The following is a 21,174-nucleotide window of genomic DNA, read 5'->3' as shown; positions in this document are numbered from 1 at the left end:
ACTGAAAGAATGAAGAGTTAACGCTTTACCTTGTATATGAATGTAACGCTTTGGTCTATAGAAAGAAGGGAATTGAACATATTTAAGTAAGGAGAGATTGTAATGTGAGAGGAATAATTAGTACAATGTTAACACGTTGATGCTGTCACCAGTGACTCCAAAGTGAATTATAGTCAGTAACGATGATCATTTGAAAACTGAAATATTCTAGAGAATACTTAATGTGGTGACATTCAGCTGACACGTGTAATCATAATGCAATTCAAGTTATTCAATATTCATTTTTCTCATGTATTTTGCTTTATGAAATCATACTGCATTCAATGTGTTAATATAGTTAATAAGGGCTAGTCTGAAGACATTCTGGTAGATAAATGTTGGTGTTGAACATTTGATTCGAATACTGGTAGATAAAGCGTTAAATCAAGTTATTTTCATGTATTTTGCTCTATGAAATCGTACTGCATTCAATGTGTTAATATAGTCAATAAGGGCTAGTAACATTTTGGTAGATAAACGTTGGTGTTGAACATTTGATTTGAATACTGGTAGATAAAAAGTTGAAACTATTTGATGCGTAGGTAACTAGGTAACTGTTTAGAATAGATCTGCGCGAGTCGTTGTACGATTAAACGGAAAGTGTGCGGGTCCTCTCGTACCATTAGCTTACTGTCTAACACCGTTTGATCGTGTTCACCATATTGACCGCAACCCGTGACAATTACTTTGCTTCACCGAGACTAAATACTCAGGGCAGACTGTAAGCTGGAAGTCTAAACTGTTTCGCTTGTCTCGGCACACGTGTATACGTTTCTATCGTTCATCTCTGTACCGTCCGTCCGACGAGTTCACTGTACCGTTCTAAGTAGTGGCACTCGTTATAGATCCAAGACGTGTCAGCGATCGTCCACCCGCCGATTCAGACTCTCCTCCTTTGACGAAGAGTAAATCGGTTAGGCGGTGGGCCAGCTCTAACCCGGACCTAACAACGCATGGTTTGAGACTCCTTTGAATGTGTGTTTTCTAGATATGCGAAACACAGCAATGCCTGACGAGAGGGCTGTGATGACCTACGTTTCCTCCTACTACCACTGTTTTAGCGGCGCGCAGAAGGTGTGTGTTCTTGCATCTGAGATTAACCAGTAACGAGCTACCGTTCAAGTATTCTACTCCTAGCCACTGAACCGTGTGAACCTCGACGCGTTCGCTGTCAGCGCTTATCTCGGTGACGGTCTCAATTTCCTTCAATCTAATGAATCTGTAGAAGATGTTAGAAAAATGAAACTGAAATGAGTCACTGAGTTCCTAAGTATAATGTAGTTTATAGTTTCTAATAACAATATCTGTAATTCATTTCATTTTTATTATGTAAAATATTGGATTGCCGTCACAAATATGTGCTGGTAGCGAACGTGTTAACGAGAGACGTGCGCTGTCAGTCAAGAAATGTTTGAAGGATCATTGTTCACCGAATAAGTGACCAAGTAGTTTTTAGTGATATGTTAGTGTTCCATCAGGAGCAAGGAACAAATTCAGAAAACCTCCATCAGAGAGTTCAGTCAGTCAGTCATTTAGTTGGTCATCAGAACGTTTTTAGTCCTGTCACTGAGTGATCATTCGATTAGTACAAATTAGTATAATTCAGTACTCGTGACTCGAGTCCTTAACGGTTAGAAAGCTGATGATCTTTAAGTTTGAGCGACAGTGCACGTCGGCAGATGTTAATTCGATGAAACTAAGATGGTCGATTTGCGCAATAGGCGGAGACAGCCGCGAACAGGATCTGCAAGGTTCTGAAAGTGAACCAGGAGAACGAGAGGCTGATGGAGGAGTACGAGCGACTGGCCTCCGACCTGCTGGAGTGGATACGGCGAACGATGCCATGGCTGGCCAGCCGTCAGACGGACAATTCCCTAGCCGGTTGCCAGAAGAAGCTGGAGGAGTACAGAACGTATCGTCGCAAGCATAAGCCGCCACGCGTTGAACAGAAGGCCAAACTCGAAACGAATTTCAATACGTTGCAAACGAAGCTGAGACTGAGCAATCGACCCGCGTACATGCCGACGGAAGGGAAAATGGTTTCGGATATCAACAAGGCTTGGAAAGGTAACGAATCTATTCAGGGAAACAAATCAATTTAGAGAAATAAATTCAGGGGAACAGATGCATTCAGAGGAACAGATTTAGGGAAACAAATGAATTGAGAGAAATAAATTCAGGGAAACAAATGAATTCAGAGAAGGAAATTTAGGGAAACAAATGAATTCAGAAAAATAAATTCAGGGTAAAAACTGAATTCAGAGAAGCAAATTTAGAGAAATTAATTTAGAGAAACAAATGAATTCAGAGAAACAAATGAATTCAGAGAAGCAAATTTAGAGAAACTAATTTAGAGAAACGAATGAATTCAGAGAAGCAAATTTAGAGAAACAAACGAATTCAGAGAAACAAATGCATCCAGAGAAACAAATTAGAGAAGCAAAGGCTAAGACGATTGACAGAGGTATCAAGGTCCGCATAATTGGTTCTGACAAATCATGGTATCCGTAGGTTTGGAGCTGGCAGAGAAGTCGTTCGAAGAATGGCTGCTGTCGGAGATGATGCGGCTGGAGCGTTTGGAGCATCTTGCCCAGAAGTTCAAGCACAAAGCAGACGCCCACGAGGAATGGACCGCGGGTAAGGAGGAGATGCTCACGTCGCAGCACTTCCGACAGTGCAAACTGAACGAACTGAAGGCTCTGAAGAAGAAGCACGAGGCCTTCGAGTCCGACCTCGCGGCCCACCAGGACCGCGTCGAACAGATAGCTGCTATCGCGCAAGAGCTCAAGTAAACACAATCAAAAATATTCATCCGATACCCTGTAACTCCACCTGGCAGTGATTAACGTTGATCGTCCTCTGTTCAGCACCTTGGAATATCACGACAGCGCGTCCGTCAACGCCAGATGCCAACGAATCTGCGACCAGTGGGATCGTCTGGGTACTCTCACCCAGCGCAGACGCCAGGCGTTGGACGAAGCCGAGCGTATCCTAGAGAAGATTGACGTCCTTCATCTCGAGTTCGCCAAGCGAGCTGCTGTAAGTTCCCATTTCTCGCGTCCCCTTGTCCAGTGTTTCATTCTTTGCTTCTTTCCTCGGTGCAGCCGTTCAACAACTGGTTGGATGGAACCAGGGAGGACTTGGTGGACATGTTCATCGTCCACACCATGGAGGAAATCCAGGGCCTGATGGACGCCCACGCGGCCTTCAAGGCGACCCTCGGGGAAGCTGACAAAGAGTACAACTCCATCGTGGGACTGGTCCGCGAGGTGGAGTCTATAGTCAAACAGTTCCAGATCCCCGGTGGTCTGGAGAACCCGTACACCACGCTCACTGCACTGGTAAATGATGATGTAACTTCCTTACTGTGCACTGCTGAAACTTTCAGATTTATTATATATTTTAATATACGCAGGACCTTACCAAGAAATGGAGCGATGTCAGGCAACTCGTTCCACAGCGCGACGGTACACTGCAAGCGGAACTTCGCAAACAACAGAGTATCCTTTTGCCAATGACTTCATGTTACAGAGAATTGGTAAGAGTGTAGGTTATATAGTTCCTTAATCCAGTGAATAGACAACGAGTTGCTTCGACGACAGTTCGCTGAGAAGGCCAACGCCGTTGGTCCATGGATAGAGCGTCAGCTGGACGCTGTAACAGCTATTGGCCTTGGTCTTCAGGTGAGTGGTCCTTTTCATCGTCGTCTCCCATAGATCTCCCATGAATGTATGTGCTAAGTATGTTGTTGGATTGTTCAGGGTACTCTTGAAGACCAGCTGCACCGTCTGAAGGAGTACGAGCAGGCGGTCTACCAGTACAAGGCCCACCTCGAGGAACTGGAGAAGATTCACCAAGCTGTCCAAGAAGGCATGATATTCGAGAACCGGTACACTCAGTACACAATGGAGACGTTGCGAGTCGGCTGGGAACAGCTTCTGACTTCGATAAACCGCAACATCAACGAAGTTGAGAACCAGATCCTCACCCGAGACTCCAAGGTGACCTCAGCTACCTCTTCGTCGTCTCTGTTCTGATTAAATTATAATTTTTCTTAAAGATATGATACACGTAATTTAACTTAGGCGCGTCGTGCCTAAGAGGTTAACGATGGTTCAGGATGATTAGCCTCACGTATACATTTTTCTGTGTCGCAGGGTATCACGCAGGAGCAGCTTAACGAATTCCGCAGCAGTTTCAATCACTTCGACAAGAACCGAACGGGCAGACTGGCTCCTGACGAATTCAAGTCTTGCCTGGTGTCTCTGGGCTACTCGATCGGCAAGGACAGGCAAGGTGACATCGACTTCCAACGTATACTGGCCATCGTCGATCCTAATAATTCTGGTTACGTGCACTTCGACGCGTTCCTGGACTTCATGACGCGCGAGTCCACGGATACCGACACGGCTGAACAGGTCATCGACAGCTTCCGCATCCTTGCTGGAGACAAGGTTCGTGCATGCCCTCTGTCACGCGCGACAGAGACGCTGATGTCATTATTAACCCTTTGCACTCGGAAGTTTCTCACTGGAAATATTTAACATTTTTTATATATATAAATTCACTGGAAATATTATTTTTTATATATATAAATTCACTAGAAATATTATATATTTTTTATAATATATAATAGGCGATGTTCTTTAACTCTAAGGGAAATCAGTACATTGAGGAACAAAGCTAGTTTATTCCAATATTCCACGTATCGAGGCGTTATACAAAGTTCAACATTAAATATCAGATTTCATAGTTTCACTGGATCAAATCAAATGGTGACTAGAGTCAAGTGCAAAGGGTTGACACGTTGGATGTGAATGCTATAGCATTCACTTTCATTGTGATGCAAAATGAATGCTGTAACAATGAAATTTATAAACCACATGGTCATGAATTTAATTCTTAGCCTTAATTTTTCAAATTATTATACACTTTAACCCTCGGAGTACAGTATTTAGGTTTTTTCTATTTTTATGGTTCCTTAAAATTTTTACTGTCTGCAAACGTGTTACTACTACTACTACTACAGAGTCTAGGAGATCCTATGACATTGGATATATCCCAAAACGCTTTGTTGCAGCCGTACATCATGGCGGACGAGCTGAGGAGAGAGCTACCGCCCGACCAGGCCGAGTACTGCATTCAAAGAATGCCGCCTTACAAAGGACCCAACGCCATGCCCGGCGCGCTGGACTACCGCTCGTTCTCCACCGCTTTGTACGGCGAATCGGACCTGTAAATTATACATATCAGCGCAGCGGAAGAGAACACGTTTTCGGACGATTCCCGGTCGAAAAGCAAGTGACAAAAGATCCCCGCGAAAGTTTGCTCTACGGTTTTTCCTTCTTGGTACTCGAACGCAGGCTCTACAAGTCAGGAACAAGGACGCGGTCAGGGAACCATTAATTTAGTATCAAAGAAGTGCAGTACAATGCTCGGAGCGTTTCGATGGAGGGCGAGAAACGGGGAACGGGGCGCTTCAGATAGTCTTAATACGCCGTGCACGAGCGTCAGCGATTTTACCGTAGGCCCGTGGCGCCGTTCCGAACGCTAGGGTACGCCTACACCGAGGTAGTCGAACTCGAGAAACAATTTTGATACGCCGGTCTCTTCCTTCCCTAGGACCACCGTCTCCTAGACCAGAGATCCCCGGGGAATGCTCAATGCAGGCAGCTCGCGCTCAGAGTAAGTCTGTACAGTGACAATAAGTGTCCTACTTCCGGGTACCTTGGCGTTCGAGCGGCGGCACGCGGCCGAACGCGACGGGCTCATCTAGAACGTTCGCTTCTTGCCTAATGTCTACGACGAATCCTATAATTAGTAAGTTAACACTTGAATTGTATATAAACGTCGTCCCCCGCAGAGAGAGAGAGAGAGAGAGAAAGATAAGTCACGCGAGTACCAACGATGAACAAAAGCGAAAAAGAAGAAAAAAGGAATAAAAACGAAAAACAGAGAAAGGAGAAGAAACGGAACATAAGCCAAGCATTTCCTTTCCTGCGAACGCCTCCCGGGAAAGGAGCAACGAAGCTGTGCCGAAAACGAGTAATATATTTCAAGGAAGATGGGAAAAAGAGGAGTCGAGGACGCGTCTCGCGTCTCATCGTCGCCGACGTCGATGCCGCAGCCTTACGCGTGAGAATTGTAATGGTAACTTCGGGAATAATGGATAGAGTCCTTTCCTCGTCTCGGATCGAGTCGACCGATCAGCCGCATTCGTTGCGCTCGAATACATAGTTCCTACACGCAACGGTGTTCGCGGTCGGTCGCTCCGGGCGGGGATCGGCTCGGGGAACGTCGCGGGGCGCGGGGATCGACGGGGAGCGCGACGCCATATCGGGAATTCACGATGTACGTGTATAAGTCGAGGGATGATCAACGATACACACCGTGACGAACTTCTTTTTGGTGATCCTTGCACACCGTATGTACGTACGAGTCGACTTTCTCGCTAAGGAACCAGAAAACAAATTTGTAAAACGCTCGAAAATCGAACAGAAAACGTTCATATTTTTTTATATATATATGATGAAAAGCCGGCCGCGGCGAGCCACGAATTTTTTAGACGAAGAAGATGAAGAAGAAGAAGAAGAAGAGAGAGAGAGAGAGAGAGTGAGAGAGTGAGAGAAAAATGGAAAAAGGGAAACGAGGACGAACGAGCCGCGCTCTTTGCACTTCAGCGAGAATCGTACCATTACAAACGATAAAGGGAACGCGAAACGATGCTAAAGAAAAAGCAAATTATTTATTTATTTGAATTAAATGATTTATTTATTATTGTTCCGAATAATTAATTAATTACACGGTTAGCGAAACGAACACGCCACTTTTTCGAGGTATTTATTTTTATAAATATTTGAGAGAAGTGATCCGATTAAAAGGGAACGATGGGGGGGGAACATATGAGTATAGGGGGGGAGAGAAGGAAAAGGAACGAGAAAGGCCACATGTAATATATATAGGACCTGTTCATTGTAAAATCTTTCCGAACGCAAGCAGCTGCCATTTACCTTGTGTCGTGTGTGTGTGTTAGTGACCGCACCGTGTTACGCTGAGCGGCAGCTTGGAACGAACACCGATCATTTAGTCGAATCATTGTCGTCCAAATCATTACTACTATTATTATAATTATAATTATAATTATTATTATTATTACTATTACTATTATTATTACTACTACTATTATTATTATTATGATTACTATTATTATTATTATTACTACTGTAAGACCATTAAAACGAAAAAAAAAAAATACGCTCGTGTGTGAAAATGCGATTACTTTATCCGAGAGGAAGAGAGACGTGTATACTGTAACAATTTTTAATTTCGCTTCGAGGCTTAACGCTTTAACTCATTGTCTATCTTTAACGCCGTTTTCTTGAGAGTTCTTTCTTTGGTTTCTCGCATCTCTACTCTTTCGTCCGAGAGGGCGAATAAAAAATGGAAAAAAAAAAGCGAAAAGTGAAACGATAATGAAAAATATCAAGGAAAACAAAGAGCTACAGGAAAGTCAATCGAACAGTATACATCTCGACACGAACACTGACACGTGCACACACGCATACATACCGTGCATACATATGGAGACACACAGAACACAAGTTGTGCGCCGTATTGCGATATAAGAAAGAGAGAAAGGGAAAAATGAAATGGAGAAACGAGGAAAGAAAAGGAAATTTATCGATGTTTGTCAGGACGAAATGTAACGAATCCGAAAATTGCGTAACGTATATTATGTATGTTGTATAGGTGTACGGCTCGAAAAGAGGAGAGGAGAAAAGGGAAATTTATCATTCGAACGATGCACACGTGGTACATTCTCATCGATCGATTGTTCACTTGTAATTATATATATATATGCGGTTTCATTTGATTTCATGATATTCTGTTCAACCGTTCAAACTGTGTCGCGACACACCGATATCGATGGTCCCGAATCTTGATTTCAATCCGTTTCCACTTTGCCGACGAACGGAACGATATTGTAAAGTCAGAATACGAGGGAAACAAATAAAAAGGAGAAATGAAGGAAATGTGAGTGGTGGAGCGGTCGGAGAACCGATTAACTATTCCCGCGACTAGAGATGGGTTCGAGTTCGTTGTAAGTACCCTGATGTCCAGTATCTTTCATTCGTTTCGTTTTGCAAGTTTTGGGTAGGGTTTGATGTGGAAAGTTTGAATGCTGAATATTTGGACACCAGAAGTTTGAATGTCAAATGTTTGATTATCAAACATTTGAACTTCTAATGTTTGGTTAACGAAAGTTTGAACATTAGAAGTTTGAATACTAAAAATTTGAACATCGAAGGTTTAAAAATCAAAAATTTGAACATTAGAAGTTTGAATACTAAAAATGTAAACATTAGAAGTTTGAATACTAAAAATTTGAACATCAAAGGTTTTAAAATAAAAAATTTGAATATCTAATGTTTGATTACCGAAAATTTGAACACTAGAAGTTTGAATAATAATAAATTTAAACATCAAAAGTTCGATTACCAAAACTCTGAACATCAAAAGTTCGAATACCAAACATTCGAACATCAAAAATTCGAACACCAGAAATTACAATACCAAAACTTCCAACTCGAAACGTCCCAACATCAAAAGTTCGAACGAAAAGTAGTTTCCCAAATCTGAAACCATCCCTACTCGCGACGCCATCTTGGTCCCCCAGCAAGCGAGGCAATGCACCCAAATAAACGGTCTCGTAGGCGTGTAGTAGAACGATGCGTTTATTTCAAATAGAAAAAGAAGAAGAACAATTTCGTTGTCATCAAACATATTCGCGTACATCCACGTGAACGTCTCGACCGAGGTTCACGGAGGTTCTCTCGGAGGACTCGGCCTGTTCCTCGACGTTCACGTCGCGCTAAGCCTACTTATATACAACAACTCGAGAATATTTACACGAGGACACATTTCTTTAAACGATAATATCACCGCTCCTCCATCGAATATGGCTGGCTGCGTACCGATACGTATCCTTTGCTATCGCGTCCATCTTTACCATAGAACATGGGTGTCCAACCCTTGGTCCATTCGAAGATCAAAAAATTGCAACCGTTCCCAAAGCTCCACGCGATCTCCCGTCGATCGAATCGACAGCTGTACCGAAAACTGCAACCGAATGTCTTGTCTCAAGTGTCGACATAACGTCGACACTTTTGTAACCCCATAGAACCACGATATCAGGCTAGCCAAAACGTCTATTCCAGATTTTCAAGAATTTCACTCCATTACATCTTCCGCTTGATTTATTTACAATATTCTCTTATTATAACACTAAGAATTTATACATTTTGGCCAACCTCGGACACGTTGGACACCCATTACCACGTTCCTCCTCGTCCCCTGTTCGCGATCTCTACGATCCGTTGATCAAATAGTACAGGTAACCCTCCTGTAACACGGTAGGTTCCTAGAAACTGAAACCGTGTACAAGATAATTTAATTAACACTAAAACTACCGTGTCGAAATGACCATTCCTCTTCTTTTTGTAATGATTGAAAAGATTTCTTTGACAAATCTTCAGACTTCTCTGAGAAATTGTTGAAAACATTGATTTAGCAATGCACAAATTGAATTCTGGATCAATTTGAATAGATACGCTCTTAGACTTTCTACAGAGGAACTTCGAAAGGTGTAACTGCTCGGTAGTTGTAGTGTTAAATATGTTAAACAATCATATTATCTAATGCTGTACAAGTACAGTGTTATACAAAGGTTCTCGCAATTGTCTCTTCATTTTAGAGCGAAACCGTGTCATGAGAGGGCTGCCTATACAGATATTTATACCTTTCTACAAAGGTATGTTATACCTTGCTTCGTCAACTGGCAATAATCGCACCGTAGGTGAAACCTAATTGGTAACATTGTAGGACCTAATTGGTAACGACATTGTAGAACCTCATTGGTATCAACATTGTACAATCCAATTGGTAACGACATTATACAACCTAATTGATAACGACAGTATACAATCCAATTGGTAACATTGTAGAATCCAATTGGTATCGACATTGTACAATCCAATTGGTAACATTGTAGAACCTAATTGGTAACATTGTACAACCCAACTGGTAACGACATTGCCATTGCCGAAGCATAGGTTTACTCCTTGCACCCGAGGCCGGCGGACCAGTTGCAGATGCCGCCGACGGGGTCAAAGGAGAGCTTGTCGGGGCAGGTGTACTCGGCGCCGACCACCATTCCGTTCACCATCCTCGCGCAGGTGATGAACTTCCGGCAGGAGTACGGATGCGGGAAGTTGCCCTGGTCCAGGCACCGGATGCTACCCTTGCTCGTTAGGAAGAGCTTGCCGTTGTACGTGGACCTGCCCACCACCGGCTCCTCCTCGTCCTCGTAATAGTCGTAGTCGGCGACCTGCGGTCGTCTCGGCCTGGCCGTCGCGTTCTGCGCAGCCGCCCTGTCCCTCGGCCTCGCGGCGTTCCGCGCGGTGGTCCTAGCGGTCGAGTCTGTTCTAGGTGCTAGCGTAGTGCTTATCCTGCGCCTTAGCGCGGGATTCCTTAACGACGGTCGACCTGGTCGTTTGGAACCCGATTCATTATTCCGTGGTGCTAGTGCTCGGGGGGAGGAGACTAGAGAAGAAGGCCTGGTTAGCTGCCCCAACGGTGACGCGCGGTGTGTCGGGTATGGATGATGCGTTAGCACACCACGAACAAGTGTGCCGGCCGACAGGGTGCCGGCCACAGAGAGCATCGATGTGCGGTACGAGTTATTGTTGCGTTGGAAGTCGGTGGAGATGGCCCAGGTTCAGCGGAGAGTTAACTCTTTGATTTACAATATTGTGTCAGCTTGGCGAGGAATACTTGGAACCAGTGTTTCAACGTGGGTTTGATTTTTAACCCTTAGCACTCCAGATGGTTTTGTAATCTAGCAATTGCAATTTTTATAGTGTCTCTAGTGAAAATGAAGGATGCTGTAACATTTCTTAGATCTTTTATTTTCCTTAGTGCAAAATTTGGATGTGTGAAAAATCTAACAATTGGAGGGTAGGTTTTTTAAGATTCATTGAAATATCTAATGTTATTCCTGTAATATTGGAGCCTATGGAGTTCAAAGGGTTAAGGGGGCAATTTGAGATCTAATAAGTCTTCTAAATAGAATATTAGGAAAATGAAACTGAAAGGAGTCATTGAGTTCCTAACATACTGTCGCAGTTTATAATTTCTAATAATTGAGAGATAATATGTAACTTGCATTCAAACTGAATATTTGTGTTTACTAAATTCTATTTGAAATCTTCACTAGTCTGACACGATATTGTAGGGCAAGGAGTTAATGTCATTTTCATTGTGTAAAATAGAATAGTTTTCCCAACTAAATTCCACAGTTAACTGGTTAAACAGGTTACCATGGAAGACTCAGTGTATCACTGAGAACAATTTAGAACGTAGACTCGAGAATTAATACAAGAACAATTTAGAACATAGACTCAAGAATTAATACAAGAACAATTTAGAGCTCAAGAATTAATATAAAAACGGGCCATCTCAGCCGGAACTACCCCAGTAGTTTAGAGACAGGAAGACAGAGGCAGTATGACATAGAAAGAATTAGAAGAGAGGCAGAGAGAGGAGAGTTTGACAGAGACACGTAATCGATGGGTGACGATGAAGTGGTAGGCGAGAATAACGAGCGATTAGAGAACGAATCTGGCCACTCGGTAGACGGTTTGGTTAGCTAACCCCGATAGATCCCCGACGAATAGCAGAGTTGATGTCTTCTTCTAGGGAAGAGAGACGAAGTGATTAGTTTTGTCCGTTTTAATGAGAACAGCTTTGTCCGAGAGTTTTTTTGATCGAATGACCACCCGAGCCAGAAACTTGACACCCTGGTTTCGTCAAGGGTTTCGTTCACAGAGACAGAACATGACGATGACAGAGACAGAGACAGAGACAGACTCCACCAGCGTGGTGTTGCGATATATGCGATGGGTAGTTATGAACCGGATGATCCATGAACCTTTCGCGAGCCGTGTATGATCATTTAGCTAGGTAGATTAAGAAGTCTGTTGGCGGTGTAGGTAACAAGCTGATTGTACCGGTGGCTGATGCCTGGGGCAACGGTGGATCCGCCACGGTCACCGCGATCTCCTGCGCGCGACCGCTCTGGTCGAGGTCTTTTTCCGGTTTCGAGGTCTCCGCTGCGTCGTTCGTGCCTGAAACAATATTTCTTATTAGTTCTGATTTAGCCGTTAACCATTATCACATAACCAAGATCGAAGAAATGTTATAGTATTTCTAACTTTCGCTGAGAATACTATAAAAATTAGTTGCAGTTGTTGATAGATTACAAAACAACCTGGAGAGCTAAGGGTAAATACCAGTTAACAATGTATTCGATAATTTCGATAATTTCATGAAAAGAATATATTTTGTAACTTTCACGTTATGACGTTAAACTTTCACGCCTGAGTGTATGAAAGTTTCAGTTAACTGATTACTTAATTTTGAAATCAAAGTTATGAGAGAAACATTCAATTCCGATTTCGAATCTCGCGCCAAAAACTCCCGCCAATTTTATGGCGGTTACATACTTCTTGTTCGTACCGCGAAAAGCGTCAATTAGAGGTTAAGTCTGAAAAATCGGTCGATTTTAACCAAATCAAATTACTATAGTTCACTTAATCCAACAATGATTACTTAAAAACGTTTCTATATTATAAACAATACTACCTAAAGCATTGCCATTCAGCTATACCAAGTGCAATAATATTGCAATTCAAACAAATGATTTAATATTATATATTACTCATTTACTATATTTTACTCTATGAAATCGTTAAATACCTGTGTTTATATACATCATGAAATATTCCTACATCCTTAGTTTCCAAACGGTTTCACTCAACCAATTATTTCAGTAACTCCAAGGAACATCTCGATACATCGATTCATAAATTGCACACTTCCGGTTACAAGATCGTCAGTCGAAAGCGCGCGTGCACTGAAGACGGATCGTGGCTCCGCGAAATTGTTTCTCGTTTTAATTGTGCTTACCGAGTTTATCGGGTCCATCCGTCGTGCTGTTGTTCCGGTGACTGACAGTCGTGTTGGTAGTTTTATTTCGCGGCGGTGCCAACGTGAATCCACCTGGTTTTCTGAACCTGTTCGCCGACGTTCCCGGGGTTCGAAGAGACGTTACCGTGCTCTTGGTGGTATTCACCTGTTCGCGGAGCACACGCAGATTGTATTTGATGTCGACAGAGCCAAAAACGGTGAGTGCTATTCTCTTTCTTTGCAATGGGACCGTTGCTCGATCAATTCTTTTTGCTCGACCAAATCGATCAATTGGTATAAGCGAATCCTCGTGAAAACCTAGACGTGACGCATTTACTCTCGGAAGCGAAAAGTGAATTTTTTTTTAAACAGCTCTGCTCCCCTTTATTGGAAAGCAGAGTTGTTTTCGAATGATTTGCTCGATTGAAAAAGAGTTTAGTTAATTTAGTCATCATTTAGTCACAGTTGGATACTATGGCGGGAATTCGTTTGAAATTGAAGTCAGTTGCAGGCCACTTTTCAGTTAGGTGGCGCTGTACTTGTCAGTGTCGGTAATTGACAACTCTGTACTGTCTTTTTCATTTTGTCAACGAAATAATAGGGTTTAACACGTTCCGTGCCACGGAAATTTCGGTTGTATTTTGATTATGAACAACAAATATACAAAAATTAACGTGTACCACATGTGGCACACGTGGCACTGAACGTGTTAATGAACTTTTTAATTCGATTTCTAAAATAAATAGATTTTAAAAGAGAAAAGTGAGTGATTGTTTTCCGTGGTCTTATACCGATTGAGCTAGTCAGCCATATTTGAAACGGTCGTTCGAGAGAATAGAGCACTGAGACGACTATTAGACTGTTGCTCGCAAAATGGCGGATTTTATCCTCCAACATTAACCCTTTGCGGAAGATTCTTCGAGATGTACAAAACCGTCAACAGATGAAGGTAAATTATATATTAATTACTCAAACAATAGCAGAAACAGAAACTACATGCTAATCTATTGTCCGAGCAGTTGAATCATTCGCCATCATTCGACATGCCGAAATGATGTTCGTCCGCAGAGGGTTAAAACAATGATTTTTATTCATTGGCCAATAAGCGATCTGTTGTTTTAAGCGAACACGTGATACATTTGAAATTGAATATAATACAATATAAATAATACTTTATATATATAAATTATATATAAAATTATATTATATATAATCATATTCTTTATATTTTTCATTTAATCATGAATATAATATAATACTTTAGCTTCGCTTCCCGATTCAAAATGGCGGAGGGTATCAAACGAAGGCCATTACTGGAACAACCGATATAAACAAAGTTAGGTCGCTTATTGGTGCATCACACGTATTCAAATAACTCAAGCAAACATCTCTTAACACGTTGGGTGCCACGAGGGTCACCTTTGACCTCAAACAAATCAAATTATTCTAATCCATTCGATTAAAGAATAATTATTTGAAAACTTATCTCACAAGTAACACCACCTAACGCAGTAACATTCGACAAACCTGCAATAATAATAATAATCTAATATTCCATTGTTTTCATTTTCCATATTCCTCTCATGAAAATCGCACAGCACTCAACGTGTTAGAAATCACAAAACGAATAAAAGATCACGATCCTATATCCGCCATTTTGCACGCAGCGCGGAACAGGCGCAACTAAATTGGAGGTCAAGCGAGCGACACATAATTTCCGGCTAAGCGTGAACCCTTCGTAGTTCGGAGTCGTAACATCGCGCGAACGCAGTTGCATAAAAGAGAATATAGAGGTGGGCAGCAACGGTGCCCGTTAGCCACCGCGACGACCTTCATAGTCGAAGACACGAAAGTTTCTACTGCAGTCCACGACAAGGTGAATATAGAGACGGTAATGATGAAGCTCAGGCTGGGGTACATAAAGTGGCGCGCGATAGCGTGCGACACGCGCCATTGTTGCGATAGTAGGAGGGAAGATAAAGTTTGTGTTAATTTGCCCGGAGAAGTATAGAGAAAAAAATCTGCAGGCAGATGAAGAATAGGCGCAGGCATGGACGACGATGCAGGTCCCCGTCGAGTTCTCCTTCCGTGCAACAAGATCCTCTCTCTCTCTCTCTCTCTCCCGCTCTTTCTCTCAAAAAAACCACCATTCTTCCTGAGGGTAACACACGGTCCGGTCAAACGTCGTCCGAGGATCGGATACATCCGAGAAGATGCGGGTAATCCCCATGGCCTGTTAGGCGAGAGCAAAGTAAAGCCGTAGGACGCGCAGACGATAATCCTCGTGTTCGATTAGTCACAGGCCATTCTCTCTTTTTTATTTATTTTTATTATTTTTTCATGAACGACGCCGTTGATTCGTCCCTTTTGTTACGCTTTCTTATCGATAGCTTTGGTTAGACGGGAAAGATCAGCGAGCAAACGTTAGCCCTACGTTTCTACTAGGTGTTATGCGGTCGTCCCGTTCGCCGTTACGCTTCTATCCCCGAGCAAACGAGTTGTCTATGTCTAAACTGACCTCAGCTTCGCTTCGACCGACACTTTCCTCGACCCTGACCCCTTCCTCCGCGTTTCCTCCGCCCTTCCCGACCTGCTTTCGCTTCTTGCCGCCGACCTTCGATCCTTTACGGTAACCACGCGGGCTTGGCTCCTCGGACGCTTCCGGGACCGAGTCGCCGACGACGCTCGTCGACGGCCTGCGCTTTCGTCCTCTGTACACGTGCACGCGACGGCGCGGCAGCTGCGTCTTCCTCGCGTCTTTCACCAGGTTCTCCTGGTCGCTCGGCGGCTTGACCCGACCCCGGTTCCCTCGGCGACCGAACTCCTGGAGGTTCACCTTTTGTCTGCTGCGAACCGGTGCTGTCTCTGTTGTTGCGTTCTGATTGTCGTTTTCTGAGTGTCTTGATCGATGGTTCGGTGTGGAGGTCGCTGTTGAGGATTCTGGGGCTGGGCTAGGTTCTTGGGAAGCAGTCGCTGTTTCGGTGATGTTTTCTGGTGGAATCTGAACCTCGGTTCTTGCTTCTTGGGTGGTTGAGTTCATTGTAGAGTGGTCAGAATCTTGTTTAAATCCTTGCGAACTAGTTGTTTCTGTTACGTTCTCTGCTGGAATATCTCGATCCTCTTTCTTGCTTATTGCAACTTGGTTTATTGTCGAGTTCACTGTGGAGGATTCAGAATCTTGTTTAAATCCTTGCGAAGTAATTGCTTCAGTTATGTTCTCTGCTGGAATACTTCGATCCTCTTTCTTGCTTATTGCACCTTGGTTCACTGTAGAGGATTCAGAATCTAGTTTAAATCCACTAGTCATAGTTTCAGTTACATTCTCCGATGAAGTATCTCGATCCTCTTTCACCTTGCTCCTCGCTTCTTCTGTCGAAGACTCCATCAGACTATCCATTCCCACGTTCTCTGAAACGTCGCTGCGACTAGTCACAGACAACCGCGACTCGATTACGTTCTCCGTGATTGGAGACTCATTCAGAGCCTCAGGGAAAGCATCGTAACCCTTAGTGCTCGAAGACAAGAGGTCATTCAGTAATCCTTTCGCAACGGTAGCCTCAACTTCAGTCACTGGAGCCACAGTTGATTCAGTCATCGGTACAGTCGACCCGACAGCTGTAGACGAATCCCTATTTTCCTTAGAGGACGTTTCAGTAATCGCTGCTATCGTGGAAGACTCCCTATCCTTGACCTCATTCTGCTTAACCAAAGCAGCCTCCGTTCTGCCTCTGTGTCTACTTCTTCCTTTGTTCCTAGTAGCGCGTCTATGACCATCCGCAGCCTCGGTAGTAGTCCTCGACCCCCTGCGTCGAGGTCGCACAGTGGTCGCCCGAGGACTATTGTCTCTGGGAACAGTCGCAGGCTGTTCGACCGTCGTCGAACTTGTAACTTCGGTAACAGGTTCTTCCGTAGGCAGGACAGTGGTCTCAGCAGTGACCATCTCGGTGACCTCGTCGCCGGGCGGTTCCGTCTGTCCCTTAGTGACGTAGAATCCTCTCGGCGGCTGATTCTGTATCAGCCGAGTGAGAGGAGTGCCTCGCATGGTGGTCGGCCTTAGGGTGGTGGTGGAGTCCTCGCGGTCGATCCTCTTCCTGGCCAGCGAGGACTCCTCTTCGTCCGCCGCGTTATCCTCGTCGTAATAGGCGCGCAGCTTGTCGCCGATCGGGTCCAGCTCGGCCTGTTTCGCCTTGGCCAGAATCCAAGGGTCCCTATCGTCCGCCGGGGGACCCTGTTCGGGGGCCTCCCCGTTCGAGGGGCCGTCGGCCGGCCGGCTCTCGTCGTTCCGACGAACGAGGCCCGTCCGATTCTCGAGCAAGCTCAAATACACAGGCGAAGCACTGTCGGCGGCCCTCGGGCCGATAAGTTCCTTCAGGGTCGGCAGTCTAATTGCCTCCGAGCCGGCGACCTGAAAATCAGAAGAAGGCAAGCACGCTTAATGCACGATCCCCGGCTCCGTCCTCCCCTGCGTTCGGCTCGACTCCGTCCTGGAGGAGTAGAGGCGGAGAGAGAAGACGAAAGATACACGGCGGCCGATCTCTCCGATCGTTGTCCTCTTTATCGAGCGTGTCCGTGAAATGTGTCCAAGAGAAGCATCCTCGCGGAGCGACTCTCCGCTTCCTCGAGTGACCGCATGCCGATCGGGAGTCAGGCGTTAGCCAGGACGTTTCGCGCGACGCTAATCGAAGTTCTACGAATGAATGATGCATGAGAGATGAGACTTCCCCGCTTGCTGTGTCCTCCAATGGATGAAGATGAACGCTATGTACAGTTACGCCGCGACGGCCTCGCGACGCCTCACTGGCCGGCCTCCCTGCCGGCGATCAAGTTGCTGAACACAGACTCGATCTCGATGGTGGAGGACTCGTGGGACTCGGTGGTGACGCGGCCGGCGCGATGGAGGAACTCGCCCTCGATCGGCAGCGTGGACCGCTCCACCATCCCCTGCCTGATCTCGTTCGCCGACTCGTCCTCGGAGGAGTCCTTGGGCGCGTCGGCCACCGACGAGGGCGTCGTCTGCACCGGTATCCTCGTGGTGGAGGTCAGGGACGAGTACTTCGTCTTGATGAGGATCTTCTGCCGCTCGGTGGTGGCGGACTCCTCGACGGAGGTCACCAGCCTGGTCACCAGCGGCTGCGACGAGGGCGTCGTCGCGTACTCCAGCTCCACCAGGTTCTGGTCCGCCCTGTCCTCGCTGGGACTCGGGCTCGTCGAGTCCTCGCTCCTCTTCGGCTCCTCGTTCGCGCTCCTGGGAGTGGTCCGCAGCGACTGCTGCCTCCTGTGGGCGTCGGCCACGTAGTCGAACCGCTTCGCGGGGATCAGCGTCTCCGTGACCGCGGACTCGGTGCTGGTGGCCGGCCGCCGCGCGTAGAACCGCGTCCTGACGTGCGTCGACGAGTCGAAGCTGGGCGACTGCGTCGCGTCCAGCGCCTCCTCCTGCTCCTCCCGCGTGCCCTCCTCGTACCTGACCCGCGTCCTGGGCTGCCGGAAGCTCTGGTACCTGGGCTTCGACTCGTTGCTGTCCTCGGACTCCTCCGGCGACGAGTCCGCGGCGTACGCGCCCTCCGTGCTCACCTTCCGCAGCGAGTCGGGCACCCTGTACCTGGGCCTGCTGTCCGGCCGGCGGTTGGGCCTGCTCGTGGACTGGTAGACCTCCTCGCTGCCCGTCGGCAGAGACTCGTCCGCCTCTTGCGGGACCAACGAGGACGGGTGGTCCGTCGACGGAGTGGTGTACTGGCTCCAGAACTCCCTCGAGTCGCTGCTCGTCGGCAGGCTGATCTCGAACACGCTGTCCCGGCTGGTCCTGGGCGTGGTCTCCGACGACGCCTCCTCCTCCTCGAGGTTCAGGTTCTCGTTCGACTCCTCTACGAAGCCCGTGGTCCTGCTGGTCGTCGACGTGACCGGTCTGCGGCGGATGAACAGGCTCTTCCTCCGCTTCGACGCTCCCTCGAGGTTGCTTATCTCCGTCGTCGAGGACACTCGAACAAGAGTGTTCGATGGCGCGACCTGTCCTGCGTTGTCCGAAGATTCCACCGGTCGTCTGCGCACGAACTTCTTCCTGACGAACCTGGAGTCCAGGTAGTACGTCCTGTTGTACGGCTCCAGTCGCCGGCTGGTAGGAGCCGACGTCGACGTCGCTACAGTCTCAGACTGACTCGTCGAGGTCTCCTCCAGAGTGTTCTCCGTGTCCGCGAACTTGATTAGGAACGGCGTCGTCGGTTCCGTCGAGGCGTCCGTGGTCTCTCCGCTCTGAGTCGCAGTGAAGTTGTCGACCAACGTCGACGCCATCGTGGCCGCGTCGGAGTTCTCGAAGTACTCGTCGATCGTGCTTCCCGGCGTCTCGAAGCCGGCTGCAGTGAAATCGTTGATCACGATGTAGTCCACGGTCCCCGCGGTCTCCGTCGTCGACGCGGATAGGCTCTCCGTGGAGACGTCAATGCCGGTGATTCCATCAACGGTCGGCAAGCTCGGAGCTTCCTCCTCCTTAGCGGTCGTGGAAGCGAACCTGAGGATGATGCGATCGTCCTCCGTCGGAGGGACTTCCGTGGCATTCTGCACGCGGAGTCGCTTGATGACCTTCCTCCTGCGAGGCGCTGGCTCCTCTTCGTCCTCCTGCGCGGAAGTGGTCGAGGTCACCGGCCTTTTCCTCAACAGGACCTTCCTCCTCCTCGGCACCGTGGCGTTCGCGGCACCAACTTCCTGAACCAGGAAGTTAGTGCTGTTCCCTGGGAAGACGATCTTGATGATGTCAGGATCGAAGTCCTCTATCTTGTTGCTGCCGACAGTCGTCGCCTGCGGGAGTTCAGTGGTCGAAGGCTGATCCGTGACCACTTCGTTCTCCACGATCGACTCCGTGGGGACCGACTCTATAGTGTTAGTCTCGACGAAAGAGTCCGTGGCGTCTTCTAGTCCCAAAGCAGTCGTCTCGTAGCTCTCAACACTCGTGCTCCTAAACTCTTCCGTCGTCGATTCCTTCAAAGCGTCGCTCTCGCTTCCGTCCAGCGTCGTGGAGATAGCCACCGTCGTAGGCGAGTGATTCAAACTCTGAACCTCCTCCTGCTTGCTGCTGCTCTCCTCGTTGTTCCTCTTCCTGGTGTACCTAGTCCTGGCGTAGATGTCCCTGTTCGCGGCGGGCTTCTTGAACACCTTGATGTTCGTGATCTTATCGTTCTCGTCGTCCTTCGCGGCGCTCCTGGCCCTGGAGGACGTCCTCCTGGGCCCGCCCTGCGTGATCCTCACGATGGGACTGTCCTCCAGCTCGTTGCCCTTCGGCCCCTCCGTAACGGCGCGCGAGATGGGCCTGCGGAACCTCCGTCTGGGCGGCTCGGGAGCGCTCTCGGCTGCGCTGGGAGCCTCCGTGGAGCGCGCTCGCTCGTTCACCAGCGAGTTCGCTGGCTCCTCGGGCTTGCCCCTGAAGCTGGGCGGCGTGTACCTGCTCGTGCCTCTCTGCCGCGACCTGCCGGGCCCAGCCGGGCCGACCGCGCCCTCGGCGGTCGCGCGGGCCGCGTTCTCGCCGTCTGGCCCGGGAGAAGTCTCCTGCCTCGGGCGCAACCGACCTCGTCCCGCCAGAAAGGAGCGCGCGGTGTTTCGCGGAGCTATACTCACCTTGGACCCCGGCAGCGGCGTGGTCGAGGCCTCCGTCGTCGGCCGGTTCCGCCGGAACGGCCTCGGCTGCGACACCGTCGCGCTGACGGCTCGAGTGCTCGGCGCCGACAGCGTCGACGACTGACTGGCCGGCGCGGTGGTCAACAGGATCTCCGTCGCGGAGTCCTCCACCAGCCTCACGGCCTCCGTCGTTGAACTCGTGACCTCTGCGCTGCTGGCTGGCTTCTCCGCGTCGGAGATCTGGATGCTGTTCGGCGTGGTGAAGGTTGTTGTTGTTGACGAGCTGATGGTGCTTGGGGACGCTGTGGTCGCAGGGGTCGTGGTTTCTTTCTCCTCGACTTCTGCGGCCTTTGAGGTCGGCTCTGTTGTTGGCTCCGGGCTTGTTGATGTTTGCGATACTGGCTCCGTGGAACGGGCCGTTGTGCTTCGGAATCTTTGGATGCTAACGTACCTGTGGAACGTTGGCTCGTGTTAGTTTGGAATTTGGGAGTGGAAGTTTGGCGAGTA

General features: G+C 47.4%; 2 protein-coding genes across 7 annotated transcripts in view; one reads left to right on the top strand and one right to left on the bottom strand.

Annotated features, from left to right (window-relative positions):
- Nucleotides 1–8,072, top strand: part of Actn (alpha actinin) — a 30,472-nt gene extending 22,400 nt beyond the window's left edge. For 4 of the 6 annotated variants that reach the window (XM_076366778.1, XM_076366775.1, XM_076366777.1 and 1 more), the window contains exons 6-14: nucleotides 1,761–2,106; nucleotides 2,551–2,827; nucleotides 2,907–3,078; nucleotides 3,144–3,380; nucleotides 3,455–3,539; nucleotides 3,619–3,722; nucleotides 3,801–4,040; nucleotides 4,197–4,493; nucleotides 5,120–8,072. In XM_076366778.1, coding sequence (XP_076222893.1) covers nucleotides 1,761–2,106; nucleotides 2,551–2,827; nucleotides 2,907–3,078; nucleotides 3,144–3,380; nucleotides 3,455–3,539; nucleotides 3,619–3,722; nucleotides 3,801–4,040; nucleotides 4,197–4,493; nucleotides 5,120–5,278 — 1,917 coding nt within the window. In that variant the 3' untranslated portion in view covers nucleotides 5,279–8,072. Of the gene's footprint in view, nucleotides 1–1,027; nucleotides 1,114–1,760; nucleotides 2,107–2,550; nucleotides 2,828–2,906; nucleotides 3,079–3,143; nucleotides 3,381–3,454; nucleotides 3,540–3,618; nucleotides 3,723–3,800; nucleotides 4,041–4,196; nucleotides 4,494–5,119 lie in introns of all 6 variants that reach the window. The other 2 variants (XM_076366776.1, XM_076366781.1) reach the window with 1 other exon arrangement.
- A 684-nt stretch (nucleotides 8,073–8,756) lies between these two features.
- The window catches only part of LOC116428318 (uncharacterized), a 40,589-nt gene continuing 28,171 nt past the window's right edge, over nucleotides 8,757–21,174 (bottom strand). Inside the window, exons 15-19 of the mRNA XM_076366890.1 lie at nucleotides 17,872–21,118; nucleotides 15,584–17,470; nucleotides 13,066–13,231; nucleotides 12,108–12,224; nucleotides 8,757–10,584 (exon numbers count right to left, since the gene is read on the bottom strand). Of these exons, the coding sequence (XP_076223005.1) occupies nucleotides 10,154–10,584; nucleotides 12,108–12,224; nucleotides 13,066–13,231; nucleotides 15,584–17,470; nucleotides 17,872–21,118 (5,848 nt within the window). The 3' untranslated portion in view covers nucleotides 8,757–10,153. The remainder of the gene's footprint in view (nucleotides 10,585–12,107; nucleotides 12,225–13,065; nucleotides 13,232–15,583; nucleotides 17,471–17,871; nucleotides 21,119–21,174) is intronic.

The sequence above is a fragment of the Nomia melanderi genome, chromosome 4 (genome assembly GCF_051020985.1).
Source record: "Nomia melanderi isolate GNS246 chromosome 4, iyNomMela1, whole genome shotgun sequence".
NCBI lineage: Eukaryota > Metazoa > Arthropoda > Insecta > Hymenoptera > Halictidae > Nomia > Nomia melanderi.
This window is presented reverse-complemented; position numbering and strand designations above follow the sequence as displayed.